General features: G+C 43.8%; 1 protein-coding gene across 1 annotated transcript in view; it reads left to right on the forward strand.

Annotated features, from left to right (window-relative positions):
* Positions 1–2265: 2265 nt before the first annotated feature.
* Positions 2266–25951, forward strand: part of LOC138370774 (uncharacterized) — a 183011-nt gene continuing 159325 nt past the window's right edge. Inside the window, exon 1 of the mRNA XM_069335374.1 lies at positions 2266–2511. Within this exon, the coding sequence (XP_069191475.1) occupies positions 2266–2511 (246 nt within the window). The remainder of the gene's footprint in view (positions 2512–25951) is intronic.

The raw sequence follows: 25951 nt of genomic DNA on the forward strand, positions 1-25951 counted from the left end.
ATTCAGTCTTCTGGGTTAAATAATATGTAATTAGGCTTGAATATTAGCCTTTCAAGAGTTGACAGGGAAATGAAATCGCATTAGACTTCTAACCCCTGCAACTCTAGTACGGGACATCCGTCCTGTACGAACAGACGCACAAATGTGTGATTACTAACTACTAACATCAAATTAATCAAATAATTCAAAGGAGGAGTATCAGTGTTCGTCTGTTCTAAATAGGACTTCGACCCGTGAGCAGCCCCCTGGGGAATTATGTCGGAAAATCCGACACCATTTAATATATCATACAGACAGATAATAGCTGTGTTGTATGAACAAGTTAACCCATAGAAAACGTAACTTGTAGTGGAATTACCGTCAATAGAAAACGGGATATCATCACCACATACTATTATATTCACCACCTATTATGGTGGGAATTATTCTTAAATACATTAGTCTTTGGACTTTACCATCATAAAAACATCTCATATAAATTAACTTAATTATCAATATTAAAGTAGAGTAAATGTGACCCTTCTATCACTTTCTGTCATCTGGACAATGTAAGCCAGGCGTCAGTGAGGAAGGAGGGTCAGCCATTGTTTGTACTAGACCAGAGGCTCACAGGAGCAAATTCGGCTCCTGTTAATTTTACTTGGACGAAGTGTTATGGAAACCAAAGGTGTACCATTATCAACACGCTGTCAACAAATCAAGTTAAGTGTTCTTCCGAAACCCATGTATCTTTCATTTATGGCCATTAATGTCATTATATAGGGTGACCTGGTTAGAGCACGTGGTAGCCTCAAACTAAAGGTAATTAAGCCAGGTCTTTATTGTTCCATGTACAGTGTTTCTCTGATATACCTGTCATATACTAGGTTTCTGGCTTCACAGCTAGCGCCCTTTTGACAGGTCAAGACGAGGAAGCATGCTTTGTGCATCAGTTACCAGGGTGATGGAAGCTACCTCAAAGAGGGAAAATGTGGTGTCTACATCCTGGTTATACCTGCTGTACAAATAAGATACAGGAACCTCTTCAATGTTTGTAGTCTAATACTGTAGTTTGATTGGCTGCATATATATAAATAAATCTAATATAAACCCCCCCCCCTAATGTGTAGAGGATCGATTTGTGAGATTATGAGATTATTGCAGAAATACAGTCCACTTATCATTATACAAATTGCTATCGAAGTATATAAATTAACGAAAATATAAATTCATATAAATTCATATAAATTAAATAAATATAAATCTCACAGGTCGGTTCCCACAACATGGGCATTAATATAGTCAGGTTGGAACCACTGGCGATAACACCCACACTATCTGTAATCACCTAGTTGTTCTTGCGGGGGTTGAGCTCTGCTCTTTCGGCCCGCCTCTCAACTGTTAATCAACGGTTACTAACTACTATCTACTATTTTTTCACACACACACACATACACACACACACACACACACACACACACACACACACACACACACACACACACACACACACACACACACACACACACACACACACACACACACACACCAACCCTACTCATGAGAAAGAAATGGAGTTTCAAAGAGATGGTTACTCCAAGCTGTGAAGGGTTTAGAGACAACATAACAGGCACCATAACAGACGATGGAAGGACCAAGAGTAGTAGTAGCAGTGATATATAACCCTCCACCAAACGACAGAAGACCCAGGCAAGAGTATGACAGAAACAACATGGCAGTTAACAATATAATTGAAAGGGCAGCCTCTGCTGCCTGCAGAATTCGATCCCATCTTCTCATCATGGGAGACTTCAATCACGGAAGGATAGACTGGGAGAACAAGGACCCGCATGTAAGAGAGGAAACATGGAGAGCTAAACTACTGGAGGTCGCAACAAAAAACTTTTTAAGCCAGCATGTCAGAGAACCTACAAGAATGAGAGGAAATGATGAACCAGCGAGACCCGACCTAGTCTTCAATCTGAATGACTCTGACCTAAGGGAAATTGACATCGAGGCCCCAGTAGGAATGAGCGATCACAGTGTTCTGACGTTAGATTATCTGGTCGGAGAAGGGTTAAAGTACTGGAGAAAAGGAGCTGAAAGCAAAAGGCTGGCATTCCGTAAGGGAAACTATGAGGAGATAAGAAAATTCCTAATTGATATAACTTGAGAAACAGAGCTCAGGGGAAAGACGGCCCAAGACATGACGGAATACATCACGCAGATGTGTAAGGAGGCAGCAGAAAAGTTTATCCCGGCTTAAAAGGAAAAAATGAAATGCAGATGAGAAACCCATGGTTTAATCAGAGATGTAAGCGAGCTAAACAATTAAGTAAAAGAGCATGGAGAAACTATAGTAATAACAGGACACTTGAGAGCAGAGAAGGTTACCAGAGAGCCAGGAATGAATACGTCAGAGTGAGAAGAGAGGCAGAAGGGCAATATGAAAACGACATAGCAAGCAAAGCAAAGACTCATCCTAAACTGCTGCACAGCCACATCAGGAGAAAGACAACAGTGAAGGAACAGGTAATGAAACTGAGGATAGGGGCAGACAGATTCACTACAAATGACAAAGAAGTGTGTGAGGAACTCAATAAAAAATTCCAGGAAGTCTTCACATTAGAGCAAGAAGTGGTTCCAGAGACGAGAGGAGGAATAGTTAACCAGCCACCTTTAGAGGAATTTGAGAGAAAGACCAATCCTGGAGTATGGGGCCCCAGCATGGAGCCCGTACCTTGTCAAGCACAAGGGGAAACTGGAAAAAGTTCAGAGGTATGCCACTAGGCTAGTCGCAGAACTAAGAGGCATGAGTCACGAGGAAGGGCTGCGGGAAATGCACCTCACGACATTGGAAGAAAGTGTAGCGGGAGACATGATCACTATCTACAAAATTCTCAGAGGAATTGACAGGGTAGATAAAGATAAACTGTTTAACACGGGTGGTATGCAAACAAGGGGACACAAGTGGAGACTGAGTACCCAAATGAGCCACAGGGACGTTATAAAGAACTTTTCCAGCGTCAGAGTAGTTAACAGGTGGAATGCATTAGGCAGTGATGTGGTGGAGGCTGACTCCATACTGAGTTTTAAATGTAGATATGATAGAGCCCAGTAGGCTCAAGAATCTGTACACCAGTTGATTAACAGTTGAGAGGCAGGACCAAAGAGCCAATGCTCAACCCCCCGCAAGCACAAATAGGCGAGTTCAAATAGGTGAGTACACACATGTGTACACACACACGTACACACACACGTGTACACACACACACACACGTGTACACACACACACATACGTGTACACACACACATACACACACACACGTGTACACACACACACACACACACACACACAGCCGCACACACACACACACACACACACACACACACACACACACACACACACACACACACACACACACACACACACACACATATATACACACACACATGCTCAACATGGGTTCAGGGAGGATAAATCTTGCCTTACAGGCTTGATAGAATTCTACGATCAGGTGACAAATATTAAGCAAGAAAGAGAAGGATGGGCGGACTGCATTTTTTTGGACTGTCGGAAAGCCTTTGACACAGTATCCCATTAAAGGTTGATGCATAAGCTGGAGAAACAGGCAGGAGTAACTGGTAGGGCGCTCCAGTGGATAAGGGAGTACCTAAGCAATAGGAAGCAGAGAGTTACAGTCAGGGGTGAGACCTCAGAATGGCGTGAAGTCACCAGTGGAGTCCCACAGGGCTCTGTGCTTGGACCTATCCTGTTTCTGATATACGTAAATGATCTCCCAGAGGGTATAGACTCATTCCTCTCAATGTTTGCTGACGACGCCAAAATTATGAGAAGGATTAAAACAGAGGAGGACAGCTTGAGGCTTCAAGAAGACCTGGACAAGCTGCAGGAATGGTCGAGCAGATGGCTGTTAGAGTTTAACCCAAGCAAATGTAATGTAATGAAGATAGGGGTAGGAAGCAGGAGACCAGATACAAGGTATCACTTGGGAGATGAAATACTTGAAGAGTCAGAGACAGAGAAAGACCTGGGGGGTTGATATCACGCCAGACCTGTCCCCTGAAGCTCATATCAAGAGGATAACAGCAGCAGCATATGCCAGGTTGGCTAACATAAGAACGGCCTTTAGAAACTTGTGTAAGGAATCTTTCAGAACATTATATACCACATATGTCAGACCAATCCTGGAGTATGCGGCTCCAGCATGGAGTCCATATCTAGCCACGCATAAGACTAAACAGGAAAAGGTTCAAAGGTTTGCCACCAGACTAGTACCCGAGCTGAGAGGTATGACCTACAAAGAGAGACTACGGGAATTGAACCTCACAGTTGGAAGACAGAAGAGTTAGGGGGAACATGATCACCACATTCAAGATTCTCAAGGGAATCGACAGGGTTGATAAAGACAGGCTATTTAACTCAAGGGGCACACGCACTAGGGGACACAGGTGGAAACTGAGTGCCCAAATGAGCCAAAGATATATTAGAAATAACTTTTTTAGTGTCAGAGTGGTTGACAAATAGAATGCATTAGGAAGTAATGTGGTGGAGGCTGACTCCATACACAGTTTCAAGTGTAGATATGATAGAGCCCAAAAGGCTCAGGAACCTGTACACCTGTTGATTGACGGTTGAGAGGCGGGACCAAAGAGCCAGAGCTTAACCCCCGCAAGCACAAATAGGTGAGTACAACTGAGTACAACAACACACTCAGTGACTACATAATAGGTACAATAACAACTGCAGGGCAAAAAATTATAGTCTTATTCATATATAATCCACCACCAAATGACAGAAGACCCAGACAGGAATATGATAGAAACAACATGGCCACCATTAACACAATATAGAGCAGCAGCTTCTGTTGCTAGCAGGAATGGATCTGGACTACTAATCATGGGAGACTTCAACCATGGGAAGATAGAATGAGAGAACAGAGACCCGCATGGAGGACCAGAATCATGGAGAGCTAAGCTGCTGGACGTGGCAACAAGAAACTTTCTAAGCCAGCACATTAAGGAACCAACAAGAATGAGAGAAGATGAACCAGCAATGCTTGATTTGATATTTACCCTAAATGAGTGGGATATAAGGGAAGTTAAGATGGAAGCACCCTTGGGAATGAGTGACCACAATGTATTGAACTTTGAGTACCTGGTAGAGCTAGGAATTATCTCCCCCCAAAAAGAACTAGGAAACAAAAGGCTGGCATACCGAAAGGGCAATTATGAGGAGATGAGAAGCTTCCTAAGGGAAATACCTTGGGACACAGACCTCAGAGATAAGTCTGTACAAGATATGATGGACTATGTTACCCAAAAGTTTCAGGAGGCAGTAAACAGATACATCCCGTCCCGAAAGGAAACATCCGAGAAGCAAAAGAATAATCCATGGTATAATAGGGCATGTATGGAAGTAAAGAAACTGAACAAAAGGGCGTGGAGGAACTTCCGGAATAACAGAACACCAGAAAGCAGAGAGAGATACCAGAGAACCAGGAATGAGTATGTCAGGGTGAGCAGAGAAGCAGGGAAAAGTTATGAAAATGATATAGCAAACAAAGCCAAGACCAAACCAAAGCTACTCCACAGTCATATCAGAAGGAAAACAACATTGAAAGAACAGGTAGTGAACCTTAGAACAGGTGAGGACAGGTATACAGAGAATGACAAAGAGGTGTGTGAAGAACTCAACAAGAGGTTCCATGAGGTCTTCACAACAGAACAAGGTGAGGTCACTGTGCTAGGAGAAAGGGAAGTAAACTAGGCGGCCTTGGAAGGGTTCGAAATTACGAAAGAGGAGGTCAAGAGACACCTGCTGGATCTGGATGTTAGAAAGGCTGTTAGTCCTGACGGGATCTCGCTATGGGTACCGAAAGAGTGTGCAGAGGCACTTTGCTTGCCACATTCCATAGTATATAGCAGGTCACTGGAGACAGGAGACCTACCAGAAATATGGAAGACGGCGAATGTGGTCCCAATATACAAAAAGGGCGACAGGCAAGAGGCACTGAACTACAGGCCAGTGTCCTTGACTTGTATACCATGCAAGGTGATGGAGAAGATCGTGAGAAAAAACCTGATATCACATCTGGAGAGAAGGGACTTCGTAACAAATCGCCAACATTGGTTCAGGAAGGGTAAATCTTGCCTGACTGGCTTAATAGAATTCTACGACCAGGTGACAAAGATTAAGCAAGAAAGAGAGGGCTGGGCGGACTGCATTTTCTAGGATTGTCGGAAAGCCTTTGACACAGTACCACATAAGAGGCTGGCACATAAGCTGGAGAGACAGGCAGGTGTAGCTGGTAAGGTGCTCCAGTGGATAAGGGAGAACCTAAGCAATAGGAAGCAGAGTTTTACGGCGAGGGGTTTGCCTCCTCTGATTTGAGGGTTCGACCTCTGATTTGCGTGAAGTCCCACAGGGCTCTGTACTCTGTCCAATCTTGTTTCTGATATATGTAAATGATCTCCCGGAGGGTATCGATTCATTTCTCTAAATGTTTGCGGATGATGCCAAAACTATGAGAAGGATTAAGCCAGAAGAGGACTGTTTGAGGCTTCAAGAAGACCTAGACAAGCTGAAGGAATGGTCGAACAATTGGTTGTTAGAGTTTAACCCTAGCAAATGTAATGTAATGAAGATAGGTGTAGGGAGCAGGAGGCCAGATACAAGGTATCATCTGGGAGAGGAAATTCTTCAGGAGTCAGAGAAAGAAAAAGACTTGGGGGTTGATATCACGCATGACCTGTCTCCTGCAGCCCAAATCAAGAGGATAACATCAGCGGCATAAGCCAGGCTGACCAACATACGAACGGCATTCAGAAACTTGTGTAAAGAATCATTCAGAACTTTGTATACCACATATGTCAGGCCAATCCTGAAGTATGCAGCCCCAGCATGGAGTCCATATCTAGTCAAGCATAAGACTAAACTGGAAAAGGTTCAAAGGTTTGCCACCAGACTAGTACCCGAGCTGAGAGGTATGAGCTACGAGGAGAGACTACGGGAATTAAACCTCACTTCGCTGGAAGACAGAAGAGTTAGGGGGACATGATCACTACATTCAAGATTCTGAAGGGAATTGATAGGGTAGATAAAGACAGGCTATATAACACAAGGGGCACACGCACAAGGGGACACAGGTGGAAACTGAGTGTCCAAATGAGCCACAGAGATATTAGAAAGAACTTTTTTAGTGTCAGAGTGGTTGACAAATGGAATGCATTAGGGGGTGATGTGGTGGAGGCTGACTCCATACACAGTTTCAAGTGTAGATATGACAGAGCCCGATAGGCTCAGGAATCTGTACACCTGTTGATTGACGGTTGAGAGGCGGGACCAAAGAGCCAGAGCTCAACCCCCGCAAACACAACTAGGTGAGTACAACTAGGTGAGTACACACACACACACACACACACACACACACACACACACACACACACACACACACACACACACACACACACACACACACACACACACCAACCTTACTCATGAGAAAGAAATGGAGTTTCAAAGAGATGGTTACTCCAAGCTGTGAAGGGTTTAGAGACAACATAACAGGCACCATGACGATTGAAGGACCAAGAGTAGTAGTAGCAGTGATATATAACCCTCCACCAAAGGACAGAAGACCCAGGCAAGAGTATGACAGAAACAACATGGCAGTTAACAATATAATTGAGAGGGCAGCCTCTGCTGCCTGTTGAATTCGATCCCATCTGCTCATCACAGCGGACTTCAATCACGGAAAGATAGACTGGGAGAACAAGGAACCGCATGGAAGAGAGGAAACATGGAGAGCTAAACTACTGGGTGGCAACAAAAAACTTAATAAGCCAGCATGTCAGGGAACCCACAAGAATGAGAGGAAACGATGAACCAGTGAGACTCGACCTAGTCTTCACTCTGAATGACTCTGACATAAGGGAAACTGACTTCGAGGCCCCAGTAGGAATGAGTGATCACAGTGTTCTGACGTTAGAGTATCTGGTCGAAGAAGGGTTAAAGTACTGGAGAAAGGGAGCTGAAAGCAAAAGGCTGGCATTCAGTAAGGGAAACTATGAGGAGAAAAGAAAATTCCTAATGGATATAACTTGGGAAACAGAGCTCAGGGGAAAGACGGCCCAAGACATGACGGAATACATCACGCAGAAGTGTAAGGAGGCAGCAGAAAAGTTTATCCCGGCCCAAAAGGAAAAAATGAAATGCAGATGAGAAACCCATGGTTTAATCAGAGATGTAAGCTAGCTAAACAACTAAGTAAAAGAGCATGGAGAAACTATAGAAATAACAGGACACTTGAGAACAGAAAAGGTTACCAGAGAGCCAGGAATGAATACGCCAGAGTGAGAAGAGAGGCCGAAAGGCAATATGAAAACGACATAGCAAGCAAGGCAAAGACTCATCCTAAACTGCTGCACAGCCACATCAGGAGAAAGACAACAGTGAAGGAACAGGTAATGAAACTGAGGATAGGGGCAGACAGATTCACTACAAATGACAAAGAAGTGTGTGAGGAACTCAATAAAAAATTCCAGGAAGTCTTCACATTAGAGCAAGAAGTTCCAAAGACGAGAAAAGGAATAGTTAACCAGGCACCTCTAGAGGAATTTGAGAGCAAGACCAATCCTGGAGTATGCGGCCCCAGCATGGAGCCCGTACCTTGTCAAGCACAAGGAGAAGCTGGAAAAAGTTCAGAGGTATGCCACTAGGCTAGTCCCAGAACTAAGAGGCATGAGTTACGAGGAAAGGCTGCGTGAAATGCACCTCACGACACTGGAACACAGAAGAGTAACGGGAGACATGCTCACTATCTACAAAATTCTCAGAGAAATTGACAGGGTCGATAAAGATAAACTGTTTAACACGGGTGGTACGCGACTAAGGGGACACAGGTGGAGACTGAGTACCCAAATGAGCCACAGGGACGTTAGAAAGAACTTTTTCAGCGTCAGAGTACTTAACAGGTGGAATGCATTAGGCAGTGATGTGGTGGAGGCTGACTCCATACTGAGTTTTAAATGTAGAAATGATAGAGCCCAGTAGGCTCAGGAATCTGTACACCAGTTGATTAACAGTTGAGAGGCGGGACCAAAGAGCCAAAGCTCAACCCCCGCAAGCACAAATAGGTGAGTACAAATAGGTGAGTACACACACACATACACACACACACACACACAGTGACTACATAATAGGTACAATAACAACTGCAGGGCAAAAAATTATAGTCGTAGTCATATATAATCCACCACCAAATGACAGAGACCCAGACAGGAATATGATAGAAACAACATGACCACCATTAACATAATAGAGAGAGAGCAGCTTCTGTTGCTAGCAGGAATGGATCTGGACTACTAATGATAGGAGACTTCAACCATGGGAAGATAGAATGAGAGAACAGAGACCCGCATGGAGGACCAGAAACATGGAGAGCTAAGCTGCTGGACGTGGCAACAAGAAACTTTCTAAGCCAGCACATCAAAGAACTAACAAGAATGAGAGGAGAAGATGAACCAGCAATACTTGATTTGATACTTAGACTAAATGAGTGGGATATAAGGGAAGTCAAGATGGAAGCACCCTTGGGAATGAGTGACCACAGTGTATTGAACTTTGAGTACCTGGTAGAGCTAGTAATTATCTCCCCCAAAAAAACTAGGAAACAAAAGGCTGACATACCGAAAGGGAAATTTTGAGGAGATGAGAAGCTTCCAAAGGGAAATACCTTGGGACACAGACCTCAGAGCTAAGTCTGTACAAGATATGATGGACTATGTCACCCGAAAGTGTCAGGAGGCAGTAAGCAGATACATCCCGTCCCAAAAGGAAAAATCCGAGAAGCAACAGAAGAATCCATGGTATAATAGGGCATGTATGGAAGCAAAGAAACTGAACAAAAGGGCGTGGAGGAACTTCCGGAATAACAGAACACCAGAAAGCAGAGAGAGATACCAGAGAACCAGGAATAAGTATGTCAGGGTGAGAAGAGAAGCAGAGAAAAGTTATGAAAATGATATAGCAAACAAAGCCAAGACCGAACCAAAGCTACTCCACAGTCACATTAGAAGGAAAACAACAGTGAAATGACAGGTAGTGAATCTTAGAACAGGCGAGGACAGGTATACAGAAAATGACAAAGAGGTGTGTGAAGAACTCAACAAGAGGTTCCAGGAGGTCTTCACAACAGAACAAGGTGAGGTCACTGTGCTAGGAGAAAGGGAAGTAAACCAGGTGGCCTTGGAAGAGTTCGAAATTACGAGAGAGGAGGTCAAGAGACACCTGCTGGATCTGGATGTTAGAAAGGCTGTTAGTCCAGACGGGATCTCGCCATGGGTACTGAAAGAGTGTGCAGAGGCACTTTGCTTGCCACTCTCCATAGTGTATAGTAGGTCACTGGAGACGGGAGACCTACCAGAAATATGGAAGACGGCGAATGTGGTCCCAATATTCAAAAAGGGCGACAGGCAAGAGGTACTGAACTACAGGCCAGTGTCCTTGATTTGTATACCATGCAAGGTGATGGAGAAGATCGTGAGAAAAAACCTGGTATCACATCTGGAGAGAAGGGACTTCGTGACAAATCGCCAACATGGGTTCAGGGAGGGTAAATCTTGTCTGACTGCTTAATAGAATTCTACGACCAGGTGACAAAGATTAGGCAAGAAAGAGAGGGCTGGGCGGACTGCATTTTCTTGGATTGTCGGAAAGCCTTTGACACAGTACCGAATAAGAGGCTGGTTCATAAGCTGGAGAGACAAGAAGGTGTAGCTGGTAAGGTGCTCCAGTGGATAAGTGAGTACCTAAGCAATAGGAAGCAGAGAGTTACGGTGAGGGGTGAGACCTCCGATTGGCGTGAAGTCACCAGTGGAGTCCCACAGGGCTCTGTACTCGGTCCTATCTTGTTTCTGATATATGTAAATGATCTCCCGGAGGGTATAGATTCATTTCTCTAAATGTTTGCGGACGATGCCAAAATTATGAGAAGGATTAAGACAGAAGAGTACTATTTGAGGCTTCAAGAAGACCTAGACAAGCTGAAGGAATGGTAGAACAAATGGTTGTTAGAGTTTAACCCAACCAAATGTAATGTAATGAAGATAGGTAATATCAGAAAGAATACCAGGAAGTAGCCTAAATGAACAGACACATGCAAATGACCTGCTACGGATGTGCGACAGGTTTGCCTAAACCAGCAAATAGTAGAACCAACTAGGAAGGAGAACACGCTGGACCTCATTTTCACTAATAATGATGAATTGATCAGGAACATAATGATTACAAATACCTGTTACTCAGATCACAACTTAATTGAAGTTATGACAACCACGGGGAATATACCTTCAAAACCAGTCCAGATTCCCGGTGGAGGAGATATCAGCAAATTCAACTTCAATAATAAACAGATAAACTGGGAGCAAATAAACCAGGACTTCACAGAAATAAACTGGGAAGAACAGCTAAACAATGCAAACCTGAACCAGTGCCTGGAAAAAAATAAGCTCAGTAGCACTAGAAATATGTTCAAACATCATACCCCTAAGAAAAAAGAGGAAGAGATGCAGATTAGAACGGGAACGTCGTTCCCTATATAGGCGAAGAAAATGAATCACGGAACAACTTGAGAGTCGCACCCTATCTCAAGAATGGCGAAGAAGGTTAGGTAGAAAAATAGAAACAATTAAACTCAAGCTACAAGAATCATACAACACCCAGGAGAGGCAAAGAGAGCAAAAGGCCATCAGTGAAATAGAGAGAAATCCGAAATATTTTTTCTCCTATGCAAAATCAAGATAAAAAAAACACATCTAGTATCGGGCCCCTGCGAAAGGGAGATGGAACTTTCACCGATGACAACAAAGAAATGAGCGAGCTACTGAGGAAGCAGTATGACTGTTTTCAGCGAGCCATTAAAGGCATTAAAGATTGATAACCCAAATGAATTTTTCATGGATATGATACCAACATCAAATCATATATCAGACGTCACCCTATCCCCACTGGATTTTGAAGAAGCCATAAACAGTATGGCTTCCAGGTAATCACCAGGTTCGTAACAGTTTGCTTGTTCTAGTGGGCTGTGGTACAGTGGTTTGGTTAGGCTGTTTCTAGAAATTTTTTCGTATCTTTTTCCCAGACTTCAACAAATAATGTTTGCTTGTTTAAACTTTGTAGGAACTCATTACAGTCTTTATTCCCTATTACATTGCTCAAGTCTTTCATCTCTCTGCGACAAGAAATGCACGTAAACCTTCTTGTGAGTTGGTTTGTTTATATATGTGGTGGTAGGCAATGTTGTTGTTGTGAAGCTGGTAGTGACGCCGATGGTGTCTCCAATGATGATGCTGGTGACAGTGCTTTCAAACTGTTGATGCTGCCTGATAAGGTAAGGGTACTAAAAAAAAATTGGTTATGCTGCTGGGGGAGGGGAAAGTGATTGTTGATGCTGCTGGGGGGGAGAGGAAAGAGATTTATGATGATGCTGAAGACAATGATGACTTACACAATGATCACGCGGTGAAAATAGTAATAAGCTATTCTGAAATCCTGAAGGAGGCTTCTGTCCGGGGTGCGGATTATAGTGACAGGCGAGGCTGAAATTCCTGATGATGATGATGCTGCGAACGACAGCGATAATGACGATAGTGAACATAAAATGATACCATTCCCTGAGAAGTCGGCGAGAGGACGTTTCGCAGAATTAAATCCTCTGGAGATCAAATAACAGCAGAGCGGGATTCGAGGAGTCGATTGTAGTCATTTAGTCTGAGAGGGTGAAGATAGCATCGCTCTCTATTGATTCTTATGGAGTGAATTTGCTGTTTTTTTGCTGAGTTTGTTTTATTTGCCTTAATGTTGGGTAAGTTTCGGTCTCTTATTAGTGAGACAGAACAGTAGATTGAATTAAGGAAGGGTGGATGTTCTGTAGAGAAGGGGAATATATATATATATATATATATATATATATATATATATATATATATATATATATATATATATATATATATATATATATATATATATATACAAGGAGAAATCTAGACATTAATAAGTGTGGGTACACCTCACTCTACGACTCACGTAACTCCCTTAATGTCAGAAAGCGGCAAGGGGGGTTGCATGAGGTGATGGCTGCCTGACTCCGGCTTCTGTGTGTCCGCCAATGTAGGTCTTACATTTTCCCTCTGGGTCAATGGAGGACCATCGAACAGTTGTATGCTCGAAGCCGAGATCATCTGGCTGTTGATTACTGGTGTCAGCTCCCGAATGAACACAGCCTCAAGCATACGAAGCCTCGTACGGTCGTCGGTGTGTTTGATTATTGTCGTATCTTTCACTGTCTTGGCGATTAAGGATGGTGTTGTGGTGATGAGAATGATGTTGCTTAATACCTCCGTCTTGCAAATGAAGTGTAAGACGTTTACTCTGTGTATTCGTGGTATGTCCAATGTTGCATATGTTTCATAGCACAGTCTCCAGAACTGCACTTGTAATGATACACAACATTGGTCCATCTCAGCTTGTCAGAAGAGGCAGAGATGTTATTTCTCATAATGAAGGAAAATGTAGGACGGTTGTTATTATAAATGACAGGACGCATACATGCATTTACACTGCAAGGTACCACATTCTCATCCTTCTTGTATGTCTGACATAACTGACAGGAATTGAAAACTTTGCAGTGAAAACGCAAAGATTCGTCCTGTCATATAACATAACAAGTCCAGTGCCTTAAAATGATTTTTATTGATACAGCTCATTGATGGTCCTGGACCTCGCAAGCTTCCATATCAGTTCCCTGACTATCCATCACCCGGCAACACTCCTGGCGCATCTTGAGTATACTTTTTCATCATATATTAGTACCAGGAAGCCAGTTGGGGAACCCCTGGTTGCCCAGGTTTGAATCCTGGAGACGTCAAAGAGTTTATAGTAATTTAAAAGTGGGGTTTGGTTAGTCATGGAGCTTAGGTATTAAGCTGCAGGACTAACCAATCCTTATAGGTAATTACTGGTGAAGGGGTTATGGTACTGTGTTCACCTGGTAGTGCAAGTTCCAATCCTAATCGAGTCATAGAGTACATAAGTCATTTATGGCGTGGAGATCTTTGAAGCTTTCACATTCTTTCCCATTCTTCTTTCACATTCCTAGGCTCACATTCCTAGGCTCACATTCCTAGGCTCACATTCCTAGGCTCACATTCCTAGGCTCAGCACGGCCTGAACGTGCACCAGGATTTGATGAAAAATTGCCACAATTGCACCACGAGAGTTGCCGAGGATTGGCAACTCGAGCTTAGTTAATAAGCTCCATAACTCAGCAATCATTATAGGCAATCGCTGGTGAAGTGGTTATTGTACAGAGTACACAGCCCTGGCAAAACAAGTTCGAACCCTGGTCTTAGAGTTTTTAAGTGAAATATAGAGCATCCACCCTTCATTTAACTGTATCTAGCGCTTTGTCGCACGAATAAGAGGCAGAAGCACGGAAGACCTCCTGATTCCTCCACGGAGTTATTTTCCAAAATGGTAAAAAATTAACATCAAACACGTGTCAACTTAAATCATGTCTATGACTCTAAGCTATCACAATAGCATATAATAAAATATTTTAATATTAGTTTTAAGTTCCTTCGGTCACTCTTTATATCACATCCATCGCAACTCTGGAACGAGTCTCGTCGCAAATTTCTAAACCTTTTCAGTTTCCTAATGTGTTTTTTCAGGTGGGGGCTCCATGAAAAAGCTGCATACTCTAAGACTGGTCTCACGTAGGCAGTGTAAAGCGCTCTAAATGCCTCCATACTTAGGTTTCTGAATGACATTCTAACTTTTGCTAGCGTAGCGTACACTGTTGTCGTTATCTGATCTATATGAGCCTCAGGAGTTAGATTAGGTGTTACGTCCACTCCCAGGTCTCTTTCTCGAATCGTCACAGGAAGGTATTTTCCCTTCATTGTGTACTGTCCCTTTGGTCTCCTGTCATCTAGTCCCATTTCCACAACTTTACACTTGCTCGTGTTGAACTTCAATAGCCATTTCTCTGACCATCTCTGCAGCTTGTGCAAGTCCGCTTGGAGTATACTAGAATCCTCATCTGGCACAACTCGTCTCATAAATTTCGGGTCATCCGCGAACATCGACATGTAGGTATGGACTTCTGTAACACTGTGGAGATATGTCTGACAGACCACTGGAACATTATCTAACACTGCGAAGCGTTACAAACCAAATTGGATTTCAACTGAGATTCAACAAAGCAGAAGTTGTTTTACACATTGGCCATAATCTTACTGAAGCGACCATACGAGTCATAAATACTCATACTCCTCAAGTATGTCCTTCTTGAGGGAATCTTGAGATGATTTCGAGGCTTAGCGTCCCCGCGGCCCGGTCCTCGACCAGGCCTCCTTATTGTTACACTCCCCCAGGAAGCAGCCTGTAGCAGCTGTCTAACTCCCAGGTACCTATTTACTGCTAGGTGAAAAGCTGCATCAGAGTGAAAGAAACTCTGCCCATTTCTTTCCGTCACCACCAGGGATCGAACCCGGAACCTCAGGTCTACGAATCCTTAGCGCTATCTACTGTCACGCCCCTGTCAAAGCTGACAGGCCTTTGTCGGATAAAACAAACAAGAAACAAGTAAAACTTAATGGGTCAGCCCGGGGCTTAGGACCCGCGCAGGAATATTCCTGAAAAAAATAACTACAAAAATAAGAGAGAGACTCTTGTAGACATGTCGTTAACGTATATTAGAAATAGAACTGGTCCCAGCACCGATCCTTCAGGTACTCCACTCGTTACTGTTCGCCAGTCTGACTTCTCGCCCCTGACTGTTACTCTCTGGCTCCTGCCTGTTAGGTAGTTCCTAACCCAAGTTAGGGCTTTTCCGCTTACTCCCGCCTGCCTCTCAAGTTTGTATAGCAGTCCCATGTACGGTCCTGTATCAAAGGCTTTTTGGCCCAGAAAGATGCAGTCTGTCCGTCCTTCACTGTCCTGCCGTAGTCTAAATTATTACTTTATCATAGAATTCCGGAAGGTTTGTTAGACATGATGTCTCTTCCATGAACCCATGTTTGTGTTTATTTACATACCTAATTTTCAGTGTGTGACCAGTCTTAACCTGATTATTCTCTCAAGCACTTTACAGGGTAAGTATTCACCTAGTTGTATTCACCTAGTTGTGTTTGCGGGGGTTGAGCTTTGCTCTTTCGGCCCGCCTCTCAACTGTTTACTAACTATTTTTTTCCCACACCACACACCTCCCAGGAAGCAGTCCGTGACAGCTGACTAACTCCCAGGTACCTATTTACTGCTAGGTAACAGGGGCATTTAGGGTGAAAGAAACTTTGCCCATTTGTTTCTGCCTCGTGCGGGAATCGAACCCGCGCCACATAATTACGAGTCCTGCGCGCTACCCACCAAGCTACGAGGCCCCTGAGGCTCAGGCCGCTGAGCCAAAGTGTGTGTGTGTGTGTGTGTGTGTGTGTACTCACCTAATCGTGCTTGTGGGGGTTGAGCTCTGGCTCTTTGGTCCCGCCTCTCAACCGTCAATCAACAGGTGTTCAGGTTCCTGAGCCTACTGGGCTCTATCATATCTACACTTGAAACTGTGTATGAAGTCAGCCTCCACCACATCACTTCCTAATGCATTCCATTTGTCAACTATTCTAACACCAAAAAAGTTCTTTCTAATATCTCTGTGGCTCATTTGGGCACTCAGTTTCCACCTGTGTCCCCTAGTGCGTGTGCCCCTTGTGTTAAATAACCTGTCTTTATCTACCCTGTCGATTCCCTTGAGAATCTTGAATGTGGTGATCTTGTCCCCACTAACTCTTCTGTCTTCCAACGAAGTGAGGTTTAATTCCGGTAGTCTCTCCTCGTAGCTCATACCTCTCAGCTCGGGTACTAGTCTGGTGGCAAACCTTTGAACCTTTTCCAATTTAGTCTTATGCTTGACTAGATATGGACTCCATGCTGGAGCCGCATACTCCAGGATTAGTCCGACATATGTGGTATATAATGTTCTGAAAGATTCTTTACACAAGTTTCTAAATGCCGTTCTTATGTTAGCCAACCTGGCATATGCCGCTGATGTTTTCCTCTTGATATCAGCTTCAGGGGACAGGTCTGGCGTGATATCAACCCCCAAGTCTTTTTCTCTCTCTCTGACTCTTGAAGAATTTCATCTCCCAAATGATACCTTGTATCTGGCATCCTGCTCCCTACACCTATCTTCATTACATAACATTTGCTTGGGTTAAACTCTAACAACCATTTGTTCGACCATTCCTTCAGTTTGTCCAGGTCTTCTTGAAGTCTCAAGCAGTCTTCCTCTGTCTTAATCCTTCTCATAATTTTGGCATCGTCAGCAAACATTGAGAGGAATGAGTCTATATCCTCTGGGAGATCATTTACGTTTATCAGAAACAGGATAGGTCCGAGTACAGAGCCCTGTAGGACTCCACTGGTGATTTGACGCCAATCTGAGGTCTCCCCTCTCACTGTAACTCACTGCTTCTTATTGCTAAGGTACTCCCTTATCCACTGGAGCACTTTAGCTGTTATTTCTGCCTGTTTCTCCAGCTTATGCACCAGCCTCTTATGGGGTTCTGTGTCAAAGGCTTTCCGGCAGTCCAAGAGAATGCAGTCCGCCCAGCCTTCTCTTTCTTGCTTATTCTTTGTCATCTGATTGTAGAATTCTATTACGCCAATATGGCAAGATTTACCCTGTCTGAACAAATGTTTGTGGTTTATCACGAAGTTCCTTCTCTCCAGATGTGATACTAGTTTTTTTTCTCACGATCGTCTCCATCACCTTGCATGGTATACAAGTTAAGGACACTGGCCTGTAGTTCAGTGCCTCTTGTCTGTCACCCTTTTTGTACCACCCTTTGTGGTTTATATTGGGACCACATTCGCCGTCTTCCATATATCTGGTAGGTCTCCCGCCTCCAGTGACCTACTATAGAGAATGACAAGCAAAGTGCTTCCGTACACTCTTTTAGTACCCATGGGGAGATTCCGTCTGGACCAACAGTCTTTCTCACATCCAGATCCATCAGGTGTCTGTTGACTTCCTCTCTTGTAATTTCGAACCCTTCCAAGGCCGCCTGGTTTACTGCCACCTCTCCTAAGTCTGGAACCTCACATCGTTCTGTTGTGAAGACCTTCTGAACCTCTTGTTGAGTTCTTCATACATCTCTTTGTATTCCTGTCTTATTCAAGTATTCAAGTTTCATCACCTGTTCTTCCACTGTTCTTTTCCTCCTGATGTGACTGTGTAGTAGCTTTGGTTCGGTCTTTGCTTTATTTGCTATATCATTTTCATACTTTTACTCTGCTTCTCTTCTCACACTAACATACTCGTTCCTGGTTCTCTGGTATCTCTCTCTGCTGTCTGGTGTTCTGTTATTTCGGAAGTTCCTTCACGACCTTTTGATCAGTTCCTTTGTTTCCATACATACCATATTAAGCTATGGATTCTTGTTTTGCTTCTCGGATTTTCCCTTTTTGGCCATGATAAACCTGTTACTGCCTCCTGACACTTTTGGGTGACATAGTCCATCATGTCATGTACAGACTTAGCTCTGAGTTCTGTGTCCCATGGTATATCCTTTAGGAAACTTCTCATCTTCTCATAATTCCCCTTTCGGTATGCCAGCCCTTTGTTTCCTAGTTTTTTGGGGGAGAGATAATTCCTAGCTCTACCAGGTACTCAAAGATCAATTGTTACGGCCCTATTGGGTCGCAACTGGGTTCTTTTCTGATGTTAGTAGAGTTTGGGTATCCGGCCCCAAGTTAGTAGTGGCTTTCAAGGGAAGTGTTCCGTAACGCAAGTAAATTAAAGGGGAAGGGATACAAATACACTAAATTAAATATATAATTACCACCACCAATAAATAAATATATATACTGTCACACAGGGGGGGGGGGTATAAATATTCAATGTGCAGAATCGTCTTCCTCTGAAGACGTGGAATGTTCCACGGTGCTCAAGACGAGTAGCCCTGGTTTTCTTCTAGTGGCCTCACGATGAATCCTTCGATTCCCTTGGCGAGTCTACCCTAGCCACAGGCCAGCCAAATCACAGTCCCACTGGGTGCACCGTCGTGGAGGCCTTCAACCACAAATCCAGCCTGTAGTTGGTAGGTTCCAATCAGCTCTGCTGCATAGACCACTCCACGATCGATACTAGGGTTGCGAGCCCTAGGCAGGAGCCTCGTGTGATTCCGCTGATCACTCTCCTCACCACAACACCCCAGTGGCTAGTCTTCTCCACCAGTCAGCCCCGGGTACGACAATTCCTGGTTCTGCCACCTCACAAGCAGGCTAACACAACAGTGTTCATCCGGGGGGTGACTCACAGCTTCTGCAGCAAACACGTGGAGATACTATGGCTGCCTTGGGTAGACTGATCCACCGTCCGATTCAGCAGTCCCAGGTCGACTCTGTAATCAGACACGTCATCAGTACTGGTTACACTCTAGGGCACCTGACTTACAGGCTTAGACGCAAACGCCCACCTATCCACTCCATAGATGGCGTTGCTGTCTAAGCGTCACCTCACCAGAGGTCAACAGCGGCTATGTCACGAGCTGATTAAGACGGGAAACCAGCCCCTGTGGCCAGTATATCCCGCCCTCGCTAGATGGCGTCGTCCATTTGGAGGGGGTTTCGGGAGCTGACCCACAGATGGCGCGGTCGTCACTGCTCCGTGCTCGGACGCTGGGCTCGGGTCCGTAACATCAATACAATGTGATCACTCATTTCCAAGGGGTGCTTTCAACTTAACTTCCCTTATATCTCACTCATTTAGGGTAAATATCAGATAAAGCATTGCTGGTTCATCTTCCCCTCTCATTCTTGTCGGTCCCTTCATGTGGTGGCTTAGAAAGTTTCTTGTTGCCACATCCATCAGCTTAGCTCTCCATGTGTCTAGTCTTCCATGTGGGTCTCTGTTCTCCCAATCTATCTTTCTGTGGTTGAAGTCTCCCATAATTAGTAGTCCAGATTCGTTCCTGCTAGCGACAGAAGCTGCTCTCTCTATTATATTAATGTTGGCTATATTGTTTCTATCATATTCCTGTCTGGGTCTTCTGTCATTTGGGGGGGGGGGGTTGTAAATGACTACGACTATAAGTTCTAGTCCTCCCTCCAATTACTATGGTACCTATTATGTAGTCACTGAAACCTTCACAGCCCTGAGTAACCATCTCTTCAAAACTCCAGCCATTTCTTACCAACAGAGCCACACCACAACCTCCTCTTCCTTCTCTCTCTTTCCTCACAACACTGTAGTCCTGTGGGAACACTGCATTTGTTAAGATTTTCGTTAGCTTTGTTGCTGTGAGTGTTATTATGTCTGGGTTTTCTTCTATTACCCATTCTCCAAGTTCATTTGTTTTATTTGTAATCCCATCTATATTAGTGTTCATTGCTTTGAGACTCACTTTCTTCTGTTCATTCTCATGTCCCTTTGTTAGTGAGTGTTCTGCTGGTGGGGGAAGCTGTTCCAAAGGTGTCAGGATTAGTGAGGTGAGTAACAGGGTCTCAGAAGATATTGGTGTGTGGGGTGGTGGGGGTTAAGGGAAGGGGGAGGGAGTGTATTCACCTAGTATTCACCTAGTTGTGTTTGCGGGGGTTGAGCTTTGCTCTTTCGGCCCGCCTCTCAACTGTCAATCATCTGTTTACTAACTACTTTTTTCACACCTCATACACACACACACACACACCAGGAAGCAGCCCGCGACAGCTGACTAACTCCCAGGTACCTATTTACTGCTAGGGAACAGGGGCATTCAGGGTGAAGGAAACTTTGCCCATTTGTGTGTGTGTGTGTGTGTGTGTGTGTGTGTGTGTGTGTGTGTGTGTGTGTGTGTGTGTGTGTGTGTGTGTGTGTGAGTGTGTGTGTGTGTGAGTGTGTGTGTGTGTGAGTGTGTGTGTGTGTGTGTGTGTGTGAGTGTGTGTGTGTGTGAGTGTGTGTGTGTGTGTGAGTGTGTGTGTGTGTGTGAGTGTGTGTGTGTGTGTGTGTGTGTGTGTGTGTGTGTGTGTGTGTGTGTGTGTGTGTGTGTGTGTGTGTGTGTGTGTGTGTGTGTGTGTGTGTGTGTGTGTGTGTGTGTGTGTGTACGTGTGCGAGCGTGTATGAAAGTATCTGGCCACCCACACCCTCACACCCTCACACCCTCACACACTCACAGGTCACAGGCTGCTTCAGAAGAAAGACCAATTTCAATTTCTTTCTCCATAAATGGCACTTCCTTATCCTGGGGTGTCAATTAGTGTATTACCGCTGGCGATAAACAAGGCGTCCTTGTCGGCTGGTTTGTGGTGGTTGCCAAATCTCTCCCGACTTCCTTTTAACAATAAAATCTTTTTAAGTGTTGAAACAAAATAGTTAAAAAATTACGTATTTATCAAATACTAATAATTATCTATTTTCAATAACCATTTCGTTTATAATGGGTTCTTTTTGTTAGTTTTCTATTTGCTGAAGTGTTTTTGTTAATGTTATATTTATTCTTAATTTTTAATTTGGAATGTGAGATGAAATAGGCCACAGTTTGTTTCCAGCCAACTGGTAGTCTCTCCAGGCCGCGGGCGGCTGTCCTGGGCAGGTGGCGACACTCTCCAGCCCACAGACGACAGTGTCACAGTGTCCCTGTATAGTTTGACAGTGAACACTCACCATAACCCACAGTGTCCAGGTATAGTTTGACAGTGAACACTCACCATAACCCACAGTGTCCAGGTATAGTTTGACAGTGAACACTCACCATAACCCACAGTGTCCAGGTATAGTTTGACAGTGAACACTCACCATAACCCATAGTGTCCAGGTATAGTTTGACAGTGAACACTCACCATAACCCACAGTGTCCAGGTATAGTTTGACAGTGAACACTCACCATAACCCACAGTGTCCAGGTATAGTTTGACAGTGAACACTCACCATAACCCACAGTGTCCCTGTATAGTTTGACAGTGAACACTCACCATAACCCACAATGTCCAGGTATAGTTTGACAGTGAACACTCACCATAACCACAGTGTCAACGGTTACACACTCTCCGCCACCTCAGGTGGTCGTCTCAATTTTAAAATGTTTCTTGAATATTTATCAATATCAAGACTGAAAAATCAGGCAAACGTTCTATATAAAGATGATTCATTTGTATTCTATAAACAAATGCAGTTCCTTTTTGTTTCCGTACATGCCAGAGCTGTGTTAAATTTTAAAATCGACCTGGAAAAGATTACCAAAGCAAATTGAGGGACCTTCGACAAGCCGCCGGCTTCCTGTCGTCGTCGAGGCCTGAAGGGTTAGTGGCCCGCAGGTAAATCAGGTAAATACGTCTTCTCGACGCCCGGCCATGGGTCTAAAAACTCGTTCACACACACACCCCAGATAGCCAGAGGCTCTTCGTTTCCACTTTTGCCTTTTTCGTGCGTTTTCAAAGACTCGTAAAAATGTTTACTGCGCTGGAAGTGGCGGCGCCGGTGACCGGACACACGCTTAACGGGCCGGGAGAGGGTGAAGATGTCCGTGTGTCAGTGGTGGGCTTGGTGCTCCGGCGTGCCGACCCTCGCCTCTCACGCCTCCGGCAACCAACAGCCAGCCTTGAACTTTATGGGTCAAATATTTTCATGTATGAGATGTAGTGAACCAAGTTACTGGAGAGTGAAGGCTCTCATTTTAAAGGAGAGAGTGGATGTTTTCCAGGCGAGGCTCCGTAGTGGTCGCCTCGCATAGTCATGTTGGGCTTCATGTATGCTGGGTTAAGCCCTGGCTCTATCCCTCAAACTAAACAAGTTATCAATCATGTACTATTCTTCTCCAATCCTAACTTGACCGATCGTCCCTCTTGGGTATCTCTCCTCAGTTGTCCTTGTCCTTTTTCTTATTGAGCTTGCTGCCCGAACTTTCAGTGGAAAGTTTCGCATTGGAATTCAAACTTCATATATTTTAATATCCGTTGTTTAGAAATTAAATGATATGAGGAAGCATTTACTTGGACTGGTATCGAGTTTTCCCTAGGTCGACCCACTGACCTTTCCCAGGATGCAATACACAATAGTTGTCTAACTGTTGTTGTTGGTATAGATTTAGCTACTCAGAACGAAATGTCCATGTAGCACGGGCTATGGTGAGCCCGTAATTGAGTTCGGTTATTCGCGATAATCTTGTTACTGTGATATTTGGGTCAAAGTTTAAAATGGAGGTGGGGATTCCTCCTTTTCTCTCGTTTCTTTTCCTCTTCTGTTTTAGCACACTGGTTTTAGTTTTGTTTTAATAACATTATCTTGGTGGCGGATATAGATGGACAGTTTTCACTAGTGTGTCGCATTCTTCAACACCTTTTCTAAGCATTGTAGTTGCTGCGGAATTTGAATTTAATGTAAGCTGCCCTCGTTGGATGAATGTTGAGTTTGATGTACAGGGCTTCTGTTGCTTCACATTCCTTTAAGTAATGCAATAGTGGCGCCTCTGCATCTGTCCCACAGATATGACACTCTTTAATTATTTGGTTCATTTCCTCCCAGCAGCACTTGTAACCAAGGCTGAGTCTATGTATGGCTACTGCAATGTCTCTGGATATCATTTTGTCAGGCTTGAAAGTGTAGTTCCCAGTGGCTTGTTCGTACCATATCGCAATGGATCTTCCTTCCGCTACTTTGGCTCTGTGGCGACTTTTGATAGTTGGGAGTATTTTCTTCTTGATTTGCTCCTTAATCTCTGAAACACTTTGAGGTATTTGAACCTGTACAACAGGTAGAACAGTGGCAGTTTTTGCTAGTGAGTCTGCTTTTTCATTACCATCTATGCCAATGTGACTTGGTATCCAATTTAGGGTGATTGACAGCCCTAGATTGTGGGCTTCTTTTCCTATATGTTGGATTTCTGTGAGGAGTTGTATATTATCTCTGTGCTGGCTGGATAACAATGCCTGGAGCGAAGATTTAGAGTAGGTATAAATGGTGACATCATGTAAATTATTCTCAATTGCATAATTTATGGCCTCTTTCAGGGCATATAATTCTGTTTGCAATGTTGAACACCCGCTATTCATGCTCCAGTAAGTTTCATGGTTGTTAGTGTAAACTGCTGCCCCAGCAGAACCTCTTTCTTGATCAACTGATCCGTCTGTGAAGATGTGAGTCGTTGTGGGTCTAGAGATGGTTTCCATTTGTTGTTCTATGATTGCTTTGAGCTTTTTTTTGACTGATAATCCTTCAATCATTATCTTTAAACTTGATTCGTCCCATGGAGGAGGTTGCCGAAAGTGTTGATATGGTCTATCTTCTCCTTTGTTTTTAATGGTCCGTTTCAAGTCCAATTTTTCTAGAAAATTGACCAGATAATCCGTCCATGCACTTGTTCTATATTGAAGGTTTCTGTGAAGCGATCTGTGTAGTTGTCTAGCTCCTGGGTACCAGTTTATAAACGCATTAAATGAAAGAAATTTTACCCAACCCTTTCAGTCCTGCCGAGGGAGTGAATGTGGAATCTTCGCATCCTACACCCCCCCACCCCACCCCTTCCACCTTGGTATTCATGCGAGTAAGGAGATCCAAGACGAAAATCACTGTCCTGCCCATTACAGGAGATATTGGGACGTTTTGGATTGTATTTGCACAGTTATATGTCCAATGGACAAAGTGTAAGGAGTTGAAAAATTCTGTTAATTTTCCTAGCTCGTTGAGTAGTGTTTTGTAATTATATAAGAAATAATAACTTTGAATTTAGTTTTTGTCGAAGTATTTAGGCAAACAGGAACAGCCATGGTCACTGTGACATGGTCACATGATCGGTGGGGGGGGTGGGGGTGGGGGGGGGGGAAGGGGGGGGGAAGGGGGGGGGGAAGGGGGGGGAAGGGGGGGAAGGGGGGGAAGGGGGGGGGGAAGGGGGGGGTTGAGTATGTGAAGGTGAGAGGGTGTTCTCTTCAGCTATGGTGACCTCATACATTACAGGAGACTGGATGTAAAAGTGAGTGAGGCTAGCCTCTAACGTCTGCCTCTTTCAGCCTCGAACAAACAGATTGAAAGGGAAAATCGAAAATGATACTCCAAAATTATAAAAACATAAAATCACTTCGATTTTAAATCTAGCTTCTTCTGTCCTCATTTTCCCTCCGATTAGAAAATTGGTTATGATAATTTCTGAGTTCTTATTTCAGACTAGCAGTACCCAGCCACGCGTTGCTGAGCTACAGCAACCTTCCCTGTCCCCCAGTCCTTCCCCACCATTTCCCCATCACCCATCTCTTCGGCCTCCCAACCATTCCCGACTCCACCGTCCCCTCGTCCTCCCCACTCCACCATTCCCTCTTCCTTCCCACCATGCCCCACTCCCCTGTCCCTTTGTCCTCCCCACCATTCTCCATTCCTCCGTCCCCTCGTCATCCCCACCATTCCCCACTCCCTCGTCCAATGCCTTCCCAAATGGTCTGATGTTCCATCACAAAATTGGGAACATCAAGTGATCTGATGTTCCCATCACTGAAATATGAGAAAAACCGTTAAAAAATTAAGTGAAAATATGAAAAAAATTATATTAAAATAATTAAATCAAAATGAAAATAAATAAAAATCTATGAAAATTCAATTTATCAATGCAATCAGAAACATTGAAATGAAATTGTAACATATTTAGTATAGCATGTGTGTTGCACATGAAACAGACGGCGTTGTTTTTCAAGCAAAGCATAGTTTTTCCTGTCACAGGTGAGTCCTCTATACTTATACTTATATATATATATATATATATATATATATATATATATATATATATATATATATATATATATATATATATATATATATATATATAAATATATATATATATATATATATGTCGTACCTAGTAGCCAGAATGCACTTCTCAGCCTACTATGCAAGGCCCGATTTGCCTAATAAGCCAAGTTTTCCTGAATTAATAT

Source organism: Procambarus clarkii, chromosome 33 (assembly GCF_040958095.1).
Source record: "Procambarus clarkii isolate CNS0578487 chromosome 33, FALCON_Pclarkii_2.0, whole genome shotgun sequence".
Lineage (NCBI taxonomy): Eukaryota > Metazoa > Arthropoda > Malacostraca > Decapoda > Cambaridae > Procambarus > Procambarus clarkii.